Below are 18,402 nucleotides of genomic sequence, written 5' to 3' on the forward strand. Positions count from 1 at the left end.
CAGAGGGTGGTGGGGGTGGGTGGGAATGGGTGATGGGCTGATAGGAGTGGTAAACCTGTTGATGGCTGTTAACGACTGCTGATGACTGCAATTGGTCTTGCGGGGGGGGGGAATCAAGGGCTGAGGCGCTAAAGAATGCTTGATCATGCATAATGAGATAAGAATCCTATGTCTTTGTTCATCCCAGGTGGCTCCATGGTTTTAAGCAACTTCTCTTTCCAGTCTGTTTCTGAATTTTTTCTGTAATAAAACAGCTGCTTTGATATCTTGTATAGAATGTCCTGGGAGATTGAAGTGTTCTCCTACTGGTTTCTCTGTCTTGTGGTTCCTGATGTCAGATTTACGTCCATTTATCCTTTGGCGTAGGGTTTGGCCTGTTTGTCCAATATAGAGAGCTGAAGGGCACTGTTGGCATTTGATGGCATACACAATGTTATACCAAAATAAATGATACCAAAATAAAAACTTAGTTGGTCTTTAAGGTGCTACTGAAGGATTTTTTTTTTATTTTGCTTCGACTCAGACCAACACGGCTACCTACCTGTAACTGTGAATCTAAGTTTGGCCTTATTGAGGGGCAGAATTTCAATATGAGTAGGGAAATTAGAGTACCCCCTAAACATTTTTTTTTGGGGGGGAAAGCACCGGGAGGCAGCTCCCTGCTCGAAGTGAATTCCTGGCACTGGGGGAAAGATTGCTTTAGCTGCATTCCTCTCCTAAACACATGAGACCGCTCCTCATATATAGCTTTCCCCAATATGAGAACCATATCAGGGAAAGGACGTAACTAGAAAAGGACAAGCTGTCATCATGGGGTGGTTCAACACATGCACTGCTTGCCACTCAGTGGCTGCAACATCAATTAATTTGGGGGGGGGGTTGCACATGTGAATAAACATAAATAAAACCAAGCAACGTTAGCTCCAGATGTGGTGGCCACTGACTTAAATGGTTTTTAGGTAGCAGTATTCAATAAATTCGTGGAACAGCCCAGGTCTGTCGGTTGCTGTTATTTACGCTAGCCAAATGGACCCTCCAGGTTCAAAGGCTCTGAATACCAGCCGCCTGGGGTAGGGGTAGCAATGCAAGTGAGGCTGTTTCCTCCATTCACTGCTTCTGGCCTTTCCAGAAGCACCTGGCTGGCTGTTGCTAAAATCAAATAGTTGTAGGTAAAAGCTAAAGATAAAGGACCCCTGGATGGTTAAGCCCAGTCAAAGGCAACTATGGGGTTGCGGCGCTCATCTCACTTTCAGGCCGAGGGAGCTAGCGTTTTGTCCACAGACACCTTTCCGGGTCATGTAGCCAGCATGACTAAACCACTCCCGGTGCAACGGAACACCATGACGGAAGCCAGAGCGCACAGAAAAGCCATTTACCTTCCTGCTGCAGTGGTACCTATTTATCTACTTGCACTGGTGTGCTTTCAAATTGCTAGGTTGGCAGAAGCTGGCACAGAGCAATGGGAGCTCACCCTGTCGCGGGGATTCGAACCGCTGACCTTCTGATTGGCAAGCCCAAGAGGCTCCGTGGTTTACACCACAGCGCCACCCATGTCCCACAAATAGTTGTACTTTTGGTCTGACCCACCAAAGGCATCCTTATGCCCCTGATGTTTTTGAACCGAATCAGTTCATTCCATCATCCTGTGCCTGGGCAATCTAGTGAAATCCATGCAGTTTGTGTGATGCTTTCTGCAGAGATGAAGCCAGACAGCCATCTTAGTACTAACTCGTAAAACATGTGTGGCTCTTCCAAGTTATAGCTGGCATATGCAGATGGTAAAACCTGTTTCTCGGAGAATGAATAATGGAGCAGGAAGGTGCGGCCAGGAACAGCCTCTATCAGCTTCAGTGCAATGTTTACACCGTGAAGTGCAGCCCTTTCTCAAGGGGTACAGATGATACCTATATTTCCAGCCATTCCAAACCCCTTTTGCGCACTACAGAATCATAGAATCTTAGAGCTGGAAGGGACCCAAGGGTCATCTAGTTCAACTGCCCGCAATGCAGGAATCTTGGCTAAAGCATCCACAACAGATGGCCATCCAGCCTCTGCTTAAAAACCTAAAAGGAAGGTGAACTTCTTTTCTAGAGGAAAGGATGCCAGAGGAAGACTAGATCAAGCAAGTATCAGATGGAATATCTGTCCACAATCTCTCCCCCTAATAATAATAATAATACAGTAATAGGTAAAGGTAAAGGGACCCCTGACCATTAGGTCCAGTCGTGACCGACTCTGGGGTTGTGTGCTCATCTCGCATTATTGGCCGAGGGAGCCGGCGTATAGCTTCCAGGTCATGTGGCCAGCATGACAAAGCCGCTTCTGGCAAACCAGAGCAGCACACGGAAACGCCATTTACCGTCCCGCTGTAGCGGTTCCTATTTATCTACTTGCACTTTGATGTGCTTTCGAACTGCTAAGTTGGCAGGAGCTGGGACCGAACAACGGGAGCTCACCCCGTCACAGGGATTCGAACCGCCGACCTTCTGATCAGCAAGCCCTAGGCTCAGTGGTTTAACCCACAGCGCCACCTGGGTCCCAATTAATACAGTAATAATAGTAATTTATTATTTATACCCCGCTGCTCTGGCTGGGTTTCCTCAGCCACTCTGGGCAGCATCAAACATAAAAAAACCTTCCCTAAACAGGGCTGCCTTCAGATGCCTTCTAAAAATCAGATAGTTGCTTATTTCCTTGACATCTGATGGGAGGGCACCACTACCGAGAAGGCCCTGTGCCTGGTTCCCTGTAACCTCACTTCTCGCAGTGAGGGAGCTGCCAGAAGGCCCTTGGAGCTGGACCTCAGTGTCCAGGCAGAACAATGGGCCAGCAGTTTGGGGGCACTTTTACTTCACAGTCCCCAGCCGACGCACATGAAAGCAGAGGAAGTGACACTTTGCAGATGAGGGTAAGCTTTGAATTTTCTGAGACGACTTGCAAAGGGAAGGGAGGCTCCCAGTATGACAGGAATGGGGGACCCTGTGCCGCCGCCCCACAATCTTATTGGACTGCAACTTCCATCATCCCTGACTATTTAGCCATGGTGTCTGTTTGGGGCTGCCAATTCCCCATCCATGCAGTACAGTACCTGTCGCTGGCACAAGGCATTAGGGAAAGAAAATCATGTGTACATAAGAACTTGCAGGAGTAGGGGAATACTTATGGACAGGGCAGTGCATATCATAGCTGCCAAGTACCCCGTTTTCCCCGGGAAACCCCCGTTTTTACTTACCTTTTCCCGGTGGTCCCCCGTATCACTTCGTCTCCCGTTTTTCTCCTTTATTTTCTCCTGCTGGCGGCCATTTTTTTTCTTTCCGATTTGCCCTTCTATGGGCACCAAAAATGGCCGCCGCCGGCTTCAAAAGTCGCATCTACGCATGTCCAGAAGTACATAGACGTGACTTCCGGTGTCGGCGGTGGCCATTTTTTGTGCCCATAGATGGGCGGAGCGACACCGGAAGTTGTGTGACGCACTTCCTGACATGCGTACAAGCGACTTTCGAAGCTGGCGGCGGCCATTTTTGGTGCCCATAGAAGGGCAAAGCGACACCGGAAGTTACTTCGACGCAACTTCCGGTGTCACACGGCTGCCGGTCCCGGATTCTGCAGTCCGGGACTTGGAAGGTAAGGTGCATATGTTCTCAGAGCACAAGGTAACAGCACCGGCTTCCCATACATCTTATCTTCTCAAAGCATCAACAGAAACCAGCAACAATATAAAAATTCAGTTTATTTTAGGAAAAGGGAGAGGGGAAGATTTTCAGTGAAGAAAGAATAGTGGGTTGACTTTGCAATGAGAAGGAAGAGAGAGGTACCCTTTCTTCTCTGTAACAGATGCTAACCATTCCTCCTCTAGGGTGGAAGATTTCCATGCCGAGGCATTGCACAACGCTACTGCCTTATGGGGAGATGGATCTGCAAGCAGTGGAGCCTGTTGGCTTGTGGAGGTGGACCTGATCCACCGGGAGATCCACCAGGGAATCATACAGCAATAGTGGTTTCACTTCTGGCATCAGAGTTGCATGTTTTAGCAACTGTCATATTTGATTTGGCTGAGTATCCCACCTGTTCAAGGATGTGAAAGAACAATTGGATCAGGGGTGCAAGGACACACAAGGAGACATCTGAGCATTCAGACTTAGAAGAGTACATTTCTAAGCTGCCTTCTCCCTCCTCCTAAAAAAACATAGTATAACTCGTGCACATTGCCTTGCCTTTGCAAACAGCTTGGTAAAATGCCTCTAATGGCAAAATGCTACTGAGGACACATCACATAGCCCAACGCAACCTCCTGTTACACATGCCTAGATATGACATGCATTTGTACCTTATCAAGTTTACATCTAAAAGCATGTAACGAGATCCTGATTATTACAGTGAAAAGCCAATTGAGATGCTGTTGTATATTGCATTGATTACTGTGGATTGAACCACTAGGCAGAGGACAAAAGCCAATAATAATAATAATAATAATAATAATAATAATTTATACCCTGCCCATCTGGCTGGGTTTCCCATTTCCCAATTGGCTTTTGCTTCATTTGGTCTGCAATTTAATCATTAACACCCAGAATAACTCTTCGAGTTTTCCGTGACAGTGGTTTCAAGTTTGAAAAGATATCGTGTAAATAATATTGTGGGAGAAGCTTAAGGAGACCCAGGACTAAAAGCAAGCAGTGTCCCATAAATGCTGTGTCTTTTTAATGATATATTTTGTTGGAAACGTAACATCTGAGTGAAGCACAGTGAGAGCCAAACCTCTATTCCTCAAGGCTACAGCCACAATTTATAAAGACCTGTGCCAGCGGCTGACACTTCCAAGCGGCAGGCTTTTGGACGGCCTTAGAGCTGCAGATAGCCAATCTGGACAATATTCCCCAGAGATGTTTTCCTACACACATCCTACTGAGGCAAAAGGAAGCTGCACAAAAGCCCCACAGTGCATGCAGGAAAAATTCCTCATGGAAATTTAAAATACATTCCCCCCTCCCCTTCAAAAAAGATTCCCGAGAACTGTAGCTCTGCGAGGGGGTAAGCTACAGTTCTCAGGATTCTAGGGTGGGTGGGGTGTGCTTTAAATGTATGACACAAGTCTTTGTGACCAGCCTTAATTGTCCATTGGTATTTTGGGCTAACTCTAGTTTATACCGAGGCAATCTATTGAGGTGGCCCCTCCCTTTAAGAAATGAAAAACAAAACTAGAAGGCAAGTTCATGAACCAAGTGTTTCACACAGTGGAGACTTCTGAAAGGAAAAACAACAACAGGTTAGCTTGTCTGCCCTCATTCACAGAGGGTCAATGAGGGTGGAAACACTTGCTAGTCTGGCATTTCAAGGGGCTGGAATAATACCTTTCAACTCTACAGTTCTATGATTCAATGGCAGATTTATTCATTTTTTTATGCATTGCCAATTTGAAACTGTGTGTCTGTAGGCAGGTTGCAGTCTCCAGCCAACTTTCCCCAGGTAAAAAATATTGTGTGTTTCCAAACCCAAGAGGGAGGTGGAAACAGAGCAAGGCACAATCACCTTTCCTTGGGAAAACTAAGAGTCGTGGATCAGAAAGGAAGTGCAAAAAACAGAGCTGCCCTTAAAAAAAGGAGTTCCCTTAAAGAGACAGGACGTTGGTGGCACAGAACCGCTGAAGCCAGTTGTGCAATGCAGTTCTGCCACCTAGTGCCTGTGGTGGAATAAAAGACTTTGCCACCCTTTGAATTGTCACTGTTCCACTGAACCAGGTCCTGTCATGTTATTTGGCTGACCTGATCAACATCCCATACCCTTTTAAAATGTGGATTTTGGGGGGGGTATTATTGGGTTATTGTTTTTATCTTGATTTTATATACTGTGACCTTTTTATGTGAACCACCCTGAGATCTCTGGGTATAGAGCGGTATATAAATTCTGATGATGATGATGATGATGATGATGATAATGTGGATGCCAGGGTAGCTCCCACCAGCCCCTGCCAGAATGGCAAAACTGTAGGCCCAGAGCCCCTGGGAGGGCCACAGCTCTCCCCTTCCCTACTACGAAACATTTAAGAGCCACCTGCCAACTCAAACTGGCCAGCTGTAAGGCAACGGGGTAATAACACTCTAGGTTGTGTCGACTTTTCTCTTGCCAGAGAAGGGAGATTTGCTTTTATTAAATAGTGGCATTCTGAAAGGCACAGCGCAATACATTTTCCTTAAAAATAAAAAGGGCAGGCCTGCCCCAGATCGAACGTGGCAGGACCCTTAAAGCCAAGAGCAGCCTCCCCAACCACCCTCTGCTCTTTTCCTGTTCGCACAAAAGCAACAACTCCTGTGTCAGCTCCAGTTGCAATTCCACGCACTCCCACTTAGAGTCAGAAGAGTTCGTTCTTTGGGGCAGCATAAAGAAGGGAGATCTAGCACTGTGCGGTTGGCATTGTGTGGGCTGAGGGCCGGGGCAGCCCTCTCTCTTCTGTGTGCCCAGAGAGGCAGGGTCCAATCTTGCCTTGAACTGTCTGCCTCTAGCCATTCCCGGCAGTGTGCATGTATGAGATCCAGCCGCTCCTCAAAGCCCTTTCTAAAACACATTGGGGGCGTCTCCTGTGTACAGCAGTTCGCATCCAGCCTGCAGGAAAAGCTTTAAGAGGCTTGCCGGGAAATCTCAAGCCTGGCGGCAGCACCAGCTACGCCAACACCAGCAACAGCAGCAGCAGCAGCAGAACCACCCTTTTAAATGTTAGTGTTTTTGGTTTTTTTGGAGTCCAGTGTGTTGAATGGCTCCGTCCAAGCTGAGACCCAAAAGCAGAGCCCTTTCCCCCCATCTCAGATGAGTCGCTCTTCCGGGGGAAGCTTGAGGTTGGTGTTAGTTTCAACGCGGGCACCCACCTGCTCCTCACTGCTGGGCCGATAAGTGCCCTCTGTCTGCCGCTTCTCCCGGATTTTGAGTCCCATAAAAACCAGCAGGCCGATCAGCAGGAGCCCCCCCAAAACGCACGGCACAGCAATGGCTGCCTCCAGCTCCGACTTCTGCCACGGGGAAAGAAAAAGGGGGAGAACATCGTTACAGTGGAGGAAAGTGAGGCAGGGCCTAACATGCCGCGGGGGGGGGGGGGGGAGCCTGGTCTCCCCTGCATGCTCCTTAGACTTGCGCACCTTAACTGCACAAATCAAAATGGGCATGGGCATCTCTTGAAAATGTGGCTGCCCAGATCAATGACTTAGCTTTTTTTTTTAAAAAAAAAAAAAGCAATTCATTTAGTTTTCCAAATAAACACATTAAAGACAATAAACAAACAAACATTCAAAAAACAAATACCACACACACAATTATCTTTTTAGCAATTCTTCCCAAATCTCTCATTCCCAATGCTCTGCCGAGTTTGACTTTCCTCCCTCCCCTCATTTGGTTTTCTTTTCTTATCTCGCAGTTCCTTTATTCCATCCATTTAAAGTCAATTTGTAGGATTTATTTCAGTCCTGCAAGTGTCTTTAAACTTCTACAGTTCTTTTCCATATAGTCCCCAAATTTGCTCCAATCTTTTTGGAACCTTGTCTCCCCCTGGTTCCGGATCCTGCTAGTCAGTCTCGCTAATTCCGCATAGTCTAACATTTTTGTCTGCCACTCTTCAATCCTTGGTAAATCCTGAGTTTTCCATTTTGGGGCTAACAAAGTCCTAGCCGTGGTTGTCGCATACAAAAACATTATATAATCCTCCTTTGCAATCTCTTGTCCAATAAGTCCTAATAAAAATGCCTCCGGTTTTTTGGGAAAGGTGTACCTAAGAATCTTTTTCAGTTCATTATATATCATTTCCCAAAATCTTTTAACTTTTTCGCATTTCCACCACATATGATAAAACTCTCCCTCCTTCTCATTACATTTCCAGCACATTTCATTACTCATCCTATACATGTTAGCTAATTTTGCTGGTGTTAAATACCATCTATACATCATCAATGACTTAGCTTGCTGGTGTAGCTTGGACCAATTGTGAGCAAACGGATGACCAGCCCAGCACCAGGAGGGTCATGTGACAGGTGCAAACCTTAACTGTAAGCCAGGTTTTAACCCCAGAGATGCTGCCCAAACCCAGTCCTTTGACGTCAACATTGCTGCTCAACTGACCACAGCACAGGAAGGAGGCCAAATCCAGCCCTCTTCTATCCCCCCCCTTGAATCTGCTACCATGTTGTCTCAATTGGCTGCAGTCATTTTTGGGTAGTGGTGATAATAGCCGCAAGCCTCAAGCATGTAAATATCTATCCAATTTGCCACTGCAGGCAAGAGCTTCAAAAGACCCAAGGTGCCCTTGCCTGGGGTAAGGAAAGGCAGATCGAGCTAAGCTACAATCAGTCTGCACCTGCTTTGCCCAGACAATGATGTCCCTCTTTTAGGCAGCATTAGACGTCCACATCAAGCTCACCCCCCCCCAAAAAAGCTGACACACACAGACCGTGCCCAAGAGAGGCAGACATACATACCGAAAGGCGATATGAAGTAGCGGGAGGCAAGGCTGTGGTCTCCACTGGAGTGCTGTTAGTGCCTTGTTTTGGAGAGAGACAAACAGTAGGCTTTAGAGAAGGAGGACAAGCTTCCACATGACTCAGGTCATCTTTGGCCAGACAACAAATCATTTTAACTCCTCCCTGTTTCATTAAACCACAGCCAAGAAGTAACATGCAACATAGGGCACTCTCCCCATGGAGAGCCATATTGCAGAATGGACCAATTCATGAGGTCTTCACACACAGACACACTTTTTTTTATTAAATAATTTTATTAAAAGATTTCCATGAATTGCAAAAGAACGTGCAAAGTCTCTTTTTTAGGGGTTCAGATTAGACCATAGCTGCCAAGTCTCCCGTATTCCCCGGGAAACCCCCGTTTTTCCAGCTGTCCCCAGCTGAAAAAATGGATTTTTTTGTTTTTCCCCAGTTTATTCTGGCATGGCGGCCATTTTGGAACTGGGTGGAGCATGCTCAGAAGCGACTTTTGATGCTGCTGTGCCCAGTTCCAAAATGGCTGCAGCGCAACTTCTGGTTTGGCTTCTGGACTTGGCTTTGGAAAGGCGGTGTGTGGGCTCTAGCAGGGTCCTAGAGCCCCCCCATCTCCACCCCCAAGCTGGGAAAGTGTTAACTAGGCTTCGGGACGGAGGCATGAGGGCCCTGGGACACTGCAAGAGCCCTTGTGCTGCCTTCTCAAAGCCCCACCTTGCCAGGGAAGGAGGACCGTTTGAGAGGTTCCCGACTTCATGCATTTTCCCAAATAACGTGTGGACCGCTGGAACTGAACCCTCACACAAGATGCGAGTTACCTGCAGTTCAGTTGTGTGGTGGCAAGGGGAGGGGCACACATGTGACCCTATTTATGGCAGTGGGAGGGGAGGTCGAGCAGCCGGTGCAACTGCAGAGCGGGTAAACTTTTGCCATCTCTGCATTTGCTGCTGATCCCCCTTCAAGGAGAGAAGAGGTCATCCCCCCAGGGCCCACCCCCACTGACATGCAGAGAGGAGAGATAAGGTTTTTTTTGGGGGGGTATTGTTGTTCCTTGCATTGATTTGTTACTTACTACATAAAATGTTTCATACTGACTCCTAACTGTAAAAGCATACAGTGGTACCTCTACTTACAAATTTAATGCGTTCCGAACGCACATTTGTAAGTCGAAAAAAATTGTAAGTCGGATCCCATAGGAATACATTGGGAGAAAAAATTCACAAGTCGAAGCAACCCTATCTATAAATTCATAAGTAGAAAAAATCCTATCTAAACCGCATCCAAGATGGCGGACGGAGCTCCGTTCGTAAGTACAGTGGTGCCTCGCTTAACGAATGCCCTGCTTAACGAAATTTCCGCTTAACGAAAGGATTTTTCGAGCGGAGGTTGCCTCGCTAGACGAATTCGTTTTATGAAAAATTCGTCTAGCGAATTGCGGTTTCCCATAGGAATGCACTGAAATTCAATTAATGCGTTCCTATGGGCAAAAAAAATTTCAAAAAATATTCAATGCATTCCTATGGGGTTCGCTAGACGAATTTTTCGTTATAAGAAAAGACCTGTGGAACGAATTAAATTTGTCTAGCGAGGCACCGCTGTAGAAACATTCGTAAGTAGAGGTACCACTGTACATAATAACAAATTTAAAACAGCATTGAAAAGTGTCTACCCTGTGGCCTACACATTATAGTTTTGGCTTCTGCACCGCAGAGGTTTACAGTGCACCCAACCGACACCATGTACCGATGAAGCACATTTGCACATTTATTTCACTGCATAAAGTTGTTGCCAGAGCATGTATCAGTGATGTGCACACATGGTGAAACAAATAGCACCTCACACGCTACGGTCTCTAGGGAATGGGGGGTGTCCGGGTTTGAGTTTTATTTCTTACCTGCTGGTTAGTGGGTGGGGGGTGTTGCTTTTGCTGAGGCATCCAGGAGTTATTTATTAAGTCTATCACGTGCCTGGAAGAGCAAACCTTGGACTGCTTGAGGGAAGCACCAGACAGCCCAATTCCGGTGGCCATGGACAAGCTTGAGATTTGACACTGGATCAAGGGTGAACCAGTTGAGGAGAGCTCAGTTCAGACCTTTGGAGTCTGGACTGTGGCACGGGCAAATACAGCCTGTGTCATGTTCTGACCCTTTTCCCATCTGAAGATTTGGTGGTGACTATGCCAGCTTGACCTGGGTCTCTGGGTGCGGCTTGAAAATGCCATGTTGGTCCATAATAAGATGTCCCTCACCCCAATTTAATCAAGGATGAAGAAGCCAATGGGGCATCTATAAGTAAGGCCTAGGTGGGGCAGCAGTGTGGGGTTGGCCTCCCCCAGCAATGCCCCCTGAGTACCAAGTGTACCTCCAGGGTGTGCTTGGGGGCTGGTTGGGGGGGCAGTTACTGTTACTGCCCTACCGATTTTCTACCTGAGCTATCAAACATGGTTTCAGGCCTGGCATTGTGTCCCCCAAGACTGTTAGACTTGAAAGATGTCAACAGTCACCACCAAGAAAGCCCTCTGCCTGGTTCCCTGTAACCTCACTTCTCGCAGTGAGGGAACTGCCATAAGGCCCTCGGAGCTGGACCTCAGTGTCTGGGCTGAACAAGGGGGGTGGAAACGCTACTTCAGGTATACTGGGCCGAGGCCGTTTAGGGTTTTAAGACAGCACCAACTGTCTTTGGCTCCTGCTAAAGGTAAAGGGGGCCCTGACCATCAGGTCCAGTCGTGTCCGACTCTGGGGTTGCGGCGCTCATCTCGCTCTATAGGCCGAGGAAGCCGGCGTTTGTCCGCAGACAGCTTCCGGGTCATGTGGCCAGCATGACAAAGCTGCTTCTGGCGAACCAGAGCAGCGCACGGAAACGCCGTTTAGCTTTCCCGCCGGAGCGGTCCCTATTTATCTACTTGCACTTTGATGTGCTTTCGAACTGCTAGGTGGGCAGGAGCTGGGACCGAGCAACAGGAGCTCACCCCGTCGCAGGGATTCGAACCGCCGACCTTCTGATCAGCAAGCCCTAGGCTCTGTGGTTTAACCCACAGCGCCACCTGGGTGACTTGGCTCCCAGTCACCAGTCTGCATTTGGGATTAGTTGTAGTTTCTGAGTCACCTTCAAAGGTAGCCCCACACAGAGCCCTTTGCAGTAGTCCAAGAGGGAGATAACCAGAGCATGGACCACTCTGGCAAGACGCTATATAGACAGGTAGGGTCTCAGCCTGCGTACCAGATGGAGCTGATAGACAGCTGCCCTGGACACAGAATTGACCTGCACCTCCATGGACAGCTGTGAGTCCAAACTGACTCCCAGGCTGAGAACCTGGTCCTTCAGGGGCACAGTTACTGCATTCAGGACCAGTCTCCCAAACCTGTCCGCCCCCTGTCCCCCGCCCAAAACAGTACAGTGGAACCTCGGTTTACGAACACAATCCGTTCCACGGAGGCGTTCGCAAACAGAGGCATTCGCTCCCCGAAGGCATGCTTCTGCGCATCCAACTCCGCGGAACCCGGATGTAAACACTTCCGGGTCCGCGGCATTCGTAAACGGAGGCGTTCGTAAACAGAGGTAGTTGTAAACCGAGGTTCCACTGTACTTCTGTTTAATGACAGCCCAACTAGTCCTCAGGCTCTGTACTGTTCATGCGGGTTCTTCACCAATGACAGGTGATGTGGAGACAGGTGCATTTCAGAAAGGACCTCCCCTTGGGCACCTAAGGCCTTAATTACCAGACCTCCACCTCCTCCAGAAGCCTTCACTTACAGAACTAAGCCCATGGTTTTGAACCTCTCCTGGGACAGGTGTGGTTCTTGTTGAGACAGTTCTTTCTCTGGGGAATTCGGTTTCCATTTCAGGCTGGGCACTGCCCAGGAACCAGAGGGTGCCTGGTGGAGCAACCTGGTTTGTGCCTTCTCTCTTGTGTTCCAGGGAATCCACACCCACCGTGCTGGGGAGGGCACGAGTGAGTCAGACAGAGCTCACTCCTTGAGCCAAGGGAGCCAGAGGCACGCCCTGAAAGTGCTTTGCAATTGACTGGTGAAGCCTACAAAAACACTTCAAGGAAGTCCAAAGTGGCTCTGACACATTCCTAGAAAAAGGAGCTCCGTTCTGCTTTCGGGGATGATCAGGCGTCTTTCCTTCAAACTATTTCAGGACCAAGAAGAATCCAAAGACCTATACACCCTTAAATTGAACCCTAGAAAGAAGGGTGTGTGACTTTGATGCCCAAAATGAATTTGCTTAAAGGAATTTGCTCCCCCCCCTTTTTTGTTGCAAATTTCAAAGTTAAATATTCTCTAGACCAGGCTTCCCAAACTACGGCCCTCCAGATGTTTTGGCCTACAACTCCCATGATCCCTAGCTAACAGGACCAGTGGTCAGGGAAGATGGGAATTGTAGTCCAAAACATCTGGAGGGCCAAAGCTTGGGGGTGCCTGCTCTAGACACTCTACATCTGTATTTGTACCGATTACCATTTTTAAAAAAAATCCATGCTATTTTGATACACTCTCAACATTTAGTAGTTGCTATCTAATAGTACAGTGGTCCCTCAACTTACTAATTACTCGACATCCGTAGGTTTCGACTTACGAACGGGACAAATGGCTGCACACATACGAATTTTTCTACATCCGAACGGAAACCGTTGGCGGCTTTAAATGCGGTTTCCTCGACTTACGAATTTTTACATGCGGTTTTTTCGACTTGCGAATTTTTCCGAATATTTTTTTCCTATGGGAAACCGCGTTTCGACTTCCGAACTTTTCGACCTACGAATGTGCATTCGGAACGGATTAAGTTCGTAAGTCAAGGGACCACTGTATTCTATTGTTGGCATGCGACACTGTTTGGCAAGATATGGCATCTAATGGTGTTTTATATTGAATAGTATCTGAAGGCTGACACAGCGGCGGAGCAAGCCAATCGGGCGCCTGGGGCGATGCGTGTGCCCTGTGCTCAGGGGCAGGACCAGCTACCCGCGGGGCGGGACGAGCTGGGGCAGGACGCTCCGCAGGGCCTCCAAGGAGTCTGCCTGCCTCCTCCCACTCAGCCACCCTACAGATGAGGGGGAGGGGTGGGCGGACCGTTTGGGCAGAGCGGAGCCTGTGCGCACCCAAGCCACCGAGTCTGTCCCAGGAGAGACGCGTGGCTTGGGCGTGCTGCTGGCCCAATGGTGAGTGCCGCCTGGAATTTTGTCACCCCCCCTCAGTGGTGACACCCAGGGCGACATGCCCCCACCCCCCTTCCTCCACCCCTGGGCTGACATTCAGTAATACCTAGGAATTTAAAGGTTCCTAGGTATGAATGGTTTCCCCTGCCCCCCCCGGCTGCCCCCAAAAAAGTTAACCTATGGCAGGCTTGCATTTAACCAATCGACCAGGAATCCCATGCAGGTGAGTAGCTAGCACAGAAGCCAAGTACTGTAAAGGGGACCCTTCCCCCCCACCAACTTGTTTGGTTCAAAACACGTTTCTTTATTAGCTTGAGGAATTCAGCACCCCGCTAACATTACCATTCCATCACACCAAGCAATTTGGCTTGCCAGACAGAACAATCCCCTTCCCCTCCCCCCCCCCTCATGTGTTGTTCTGGGTGTTCTCCCAATTTCCACAGAGCCAATTTTAGGGGGGTGCAGTGGGTGCAAAGGTGTGGGGGCAGGGAAACACCATTGGACAAGCAGAAGTCCTTGCTGTTGGGACTCAGTTGTTGAATCCCACTCTGTGCTTCCATGCAAGTGGGGGGGTTCCCCCTCTGGCCAGCACAAAAACACAGGCTTCTAGCCGTTTAACAGGCTCTTTTCTTTTTTAAGGCATGTCAGTAACTTTTATGACTTCTTTGCATGACTGACTCATGGCAGGTTTCCAGGGGGGGGGGCGCGTTCTGTTACACTGAGATCCATGCTAATGCCAAAGGGGGAGATTTGTTGATAGTGGGGTTGGGAAAGGTGATTTTAGAGAAAGCTTTCTGCCTGCTGGTCACTGAATGCTCTCTAAGCCAGGCACCCCCAAACTGCGGACCTCCAGATGTTTTGGCCTACAACTCCCATGATCCCTACCTAACAGGATCAGTGGTTGGGGAAGATGGGAATTGTAGTCCAAAACATCTGGAAGGCCGAAGTTTGGGGATGCCTGCTCTAAGCACTTACTGTAGTGGTGGGAAACCCTTTTGCAGGCCAAGGGCCACCGTCTCTTCTAGGCAACTCTTCAGGGGCCACATGCCAGTGGTGGGCAACGCCAGTACACAAAAGTGTACAGAGAAATGAATTTACATTTCCCCTTTGTACAGTACACTAATTTCTACACGGACACAACCCTCTTCCCTCTCCATTCTCTTTCCAGAGAAATAAAAGTAATTACTGGAGTCTAAGGACACATTGCAGCCAGGGGTGTACAGAGTGGGGGACAGGGAGGCTGCCCCGGGTGCCACTCTGGGGGGGGGGAACAAGATGGCCCCTGCCTCCCTGCCCCCAGCTGTAGAGCGGCCGAGGGTGCGTACAGTCAGTATGGACGCCTCTCGCACGACGACTGTACGGACTGCTGCGCATGCGCACTCTGTACTGGATGCCGCACATGCGTTGCATGGACGGCGCATGCGAGCGACAGCCTGTACGGACGCTGCGTGAGCGACAGCCCATACCAAGTGCGCACACGTGGGAGCCCATACAGTCGCTGCGCGAGCAGCAGGCATGCGCACCCTGTACGAGATACTGCACATGCACACCCTGTATGGATGTTGCGTGTCACGCATGCGCCACCGGGCGGTTCGTCCCGCCCCGGGTGCCGGAGAGGGTTCCTCCGCCACTGATTGCAGCCAGACAAAAAACACTCAAGGAAGCTGTGAAGCAAGGTAAATGAGGCTTGGGGAAGAAGTTGTGGTTGGGGAGGGGACACGGCCTGGGACTAGAGATATAGGCCAGTGCACACACAGACACACCATACTGATCACTTTTCCTGTTTGCGACAGCGAAGGGAGCACTCACCTTGACACAGAGTGGGCTGTAAGCAGGACTGGAGAGAGACTGCCAGAAGGAATCCAAGCTGTTTCAAGCGAGCCATCACCCTCCTCCCCAGCCAGGAGTGGGGCAAGGGGAAGGCAGAGGTTCCCCCACTGCCTCCGCCAAGGAAGGAAGGGAAGCCGCAGGCCAAGATGCTCCCTTTGCCCTGCAGTAGCCTCCGAAACGCCTCAGCCAGTATAAGGTCCTGCAATATGCGGTGGTGGAGTTAAAAGGCCTGGAATTTTGAAAGAGAGGGAGAGAGAAAGGAAATCTGTGATACTCAAAAATCCATGGCTACTTTTGCTACCTGCATTTGCAGGGATGGAAAACCTGCACACACCCAGACTTTGCTGGCATCCAGCTCCCGTTTTCCCCTGGAAATCCCCGTTTTTCCAGCTGTTCCTAGCTGAAAAAATGAATTTTTTTGTTTTTCCCCGGTTTATTCTGGCGCGGCGGCCATTTTGGAAGTGGGCGGAACATGCTCTGAAGCGACTTTTGATGCTGCTCTGCCCAGTTCCAAAATGGCTGCAGTGCGACTTCTGGCGCGGCGGTCATTTTGGAACTGGGCAAAGCAGCATCAAAAGTCACTTCTGAGCATGCTCCGCCCAGTTCCAAAATGGCGGCAGCGCTACTTCCGGTCTGCTATTTCCGGCCCGGTCCCTTATTTCTCTGACAGCAACTTGGCAGGTATGCTCCCAGCATCCCCAATGACCTGGAAATTATTTACAGTGGTCCCTCGACTTACGAATTTAATCCGTTCCGAATGCACATCCATAGGTCGAAAAGTTTGTAAGTCAAAAAAAGTGCTTTCCCATAGGAATGCATTGGAAACGGAAAAATTCGTAAGTTGAGTAAACCGCATCTAAAATTCGTAAGTCAAGAAAATCCCATCTAAAACCGCAATGGTTTTCCTTTAGGATGTCAAAAAAAGTAAGCGTGCAGCCATTTATTTTTTCATTCGTAACTCGAAATTTCGTAAGTCGAGTACTTCGTAAGTCGAGGGACCACTGTATTTTATTTTATTTTATTTATACCCCACATTTGAGGAGAACTTTCCAATATATAGGAGCTACTTATTTTAAAAGCAATACAGTGGTATCTTGGTTCTCAAATTTAATCCGTTCCGGAAGTCCGTTCCAAAACCAAAGCTTTCTAAAACCAAGGTGCGCTTTGCCATAGAAAATAATGCAAAATAGATTAATCCATTCCAGACTTTAAAAAACAACCCCTAAAACAGCTATTTAACATGAATTTTACTATCTAACGAGACCATTGATCCATAAAATGAAAGCAATAAACAATGTGCTGCAGTCACACAATCAATCAATCAGGAGCTGAAGTGGGTTCCACACAGTCACAAAAACAAAAACTTTTCAGCTACAGGAAGTCTGCACTGTGCCAAGCAAATGGGCTGAGATGCTGATGCAGGAAAAAAGGGAACAGCCCCAAGTTGCAATAAAACAGGATTCAATGAATCCCAATTTGAAGCTTGCACAGTTCTTCATCGGATAAATCTAAATACCATTAATAGCTGGCCATTTTTTGCTAAGCAATTTGCTTGCTAATGATCTGAGGGTAATTTCCCCAGTGGGAGCCAATGATGCATACAGATGTTCTTCAAATGGGCAATTTTGCCAGGGGAAAAGAAGGGGGGTGGGGATCAGGGGTGCCCTCATGCACTCTTAAAGTTAAAGGGACCCCTGACCATTAGATCCAGTCATGGACGATTCTGGGGTTGCGGCGCTCATCTCGTTTTACTGGCCAAGGGAGCCGGCGTACAGCTTCCGGGTCATGTCGCCAGCATGACTAAGCTGCTTCTGGCGAACCAGAGCAGCACACGGAAACGCCATTTACCTTCCCTATTTATCTACATGCACTTTGACGTGCTTTCGAACTGCTAGGCTTGCAGGAGCTGGGACCGAGCAACAGGAGCTCACCCCATCGCGGGGATTCAAACCGCCGACCTTCTGATTGGCAAGCCCTAGGCTCAGTGGTTTAACCCACAGCGCCACCCGCATCTTAGATACAGGCAATGCTTCCAGTGGCAATTCCCTTAAGTTTTCAGCCACCATGGTGGTTGTTGTTGTTTTAAAAAATATTAAAGTTTTTTAAAAGTTTACAAAAATACGTGCACTGTCTCTTTTTTCAAGCTGTGTTTTCTACAGATCAGTTTCATTTGTTGTGAGACATTAGTGTTACATACAGTGTTAGGTTAGGAAGAAAAGAGGGGGAAAGAGGGGGGAATTTTGAGTGGGGTGGGATGGGGTGGCAATGCTCCTATTCTTCTACTTAGTGTGGGGTTTTGTGTCAGCGTCACTTGTGTGGGTTCTCTTACTTGTACAGTATTCGCTTGTTGTATTTCCTTGGTGGTGAGAGAGGTTGGAGGTGGCCTAGGGCAGGGGTCAGCAAACTTTTCCAGCAGGGGGCCAGTCCTCAGACCTTGTGGGGGGCCGGACTATATTTTGAAAAAAAATATGAATGAATTCCTATGGCCCACAAATAACCCAGAGATGCACTTTAAATAAAAGGACACATTCTACTCATGTAAAAACATGCTGATTCCTGGACCGTCCGCAGGCCGGATTTAGAAGGCGATTGTGCCACATCTGACCCCCGGGCCTTAGTTTGGGGACCCCTGGCCTAGGGTGTAGTTGGTTGTCTTTGGTTGGCTGTGTTCACACAAGTTTCCCCAGAAAAACAACAAGCAATAAAGGCATGGGGGTCAGAAGGAGCTGAATCCTTAGAAGTGGCAAGTGTGCCCCATGAGGAGTCATTTCTGAATGGCTACTCTGGCCCCTAGAGTCACTTACAGATTTCATTTTCCAGGTGCACACCGAAGGTACGCCATTTTTGGGTGAGTCCGATATGTACGTGACCGCACACACGTGCATCACGCCGAACCTGGAAGTGACCCAAAAACATCACAAAAAGGGGCGGAAGTGACAT

The 18,402-nt window shown here is 48.5% G+C and overlaps 1 protein-coding gene across 4 annotated transcripts in view; it reads right to left on the reverse strand.

The window, feature by feature from the left end:
- Positions 1-2,543: 2,543 nt before the first annotated feature.
- The window catches only part of CRB3 (crumbs cell polarity complex component 3), a 29,390-nt gene continuing 13,531 nt past the window's right edge, over positions 2,544-18,402 (reverse strand). For 2 of the 4 annotated variants that reach the window (XM_035097026.2, XM_060268698.1), the window contains exons 2-5: positions 15,442-15,691; positions 8,457-8,518; positions 6,861-7,001; positions 2,544-4,065 (exon numbers count right to left, since the gene is read on the reverse strand). In XM_035097026.2, the coding sequence (XP_034952917.1) occupies positions 3,982-4,065; positions 6,861-7,001; positions 8,457-8,518; positions 15,442-15,517 (363 nt within the window). In that variant the 5' untranslated portion in view covers positions 15,518-15,691 and the 3' untranslated portion in view covers positions 2,544-3,981. Of the gene's footprint in view, positions 4,066-6,103; positions 7,002-8,456; positions 8,519-15,441; positions 15,692-17,791; positions 17,886-18,402 lie in introns of those variants that run through there. The other 2 variants (XM_060268697.1, XM_035097028.2) reach the window with 2 other exon arrangements.

This window comes from Zootoca vivipara, chromosome 16 (assembly GCF_963506605.1).
Source record: "Zootoca vivipara chromosome 16, rZooViv1.1, whole genome shotgun sequence".
In the NCBI taxonomy this organism is placed as follows: Eukaryota; Metazoa; Chordata; class Lepidosauria; order Squamata; family Lacertidae; genus Zootoca; species Zootoca vivipara.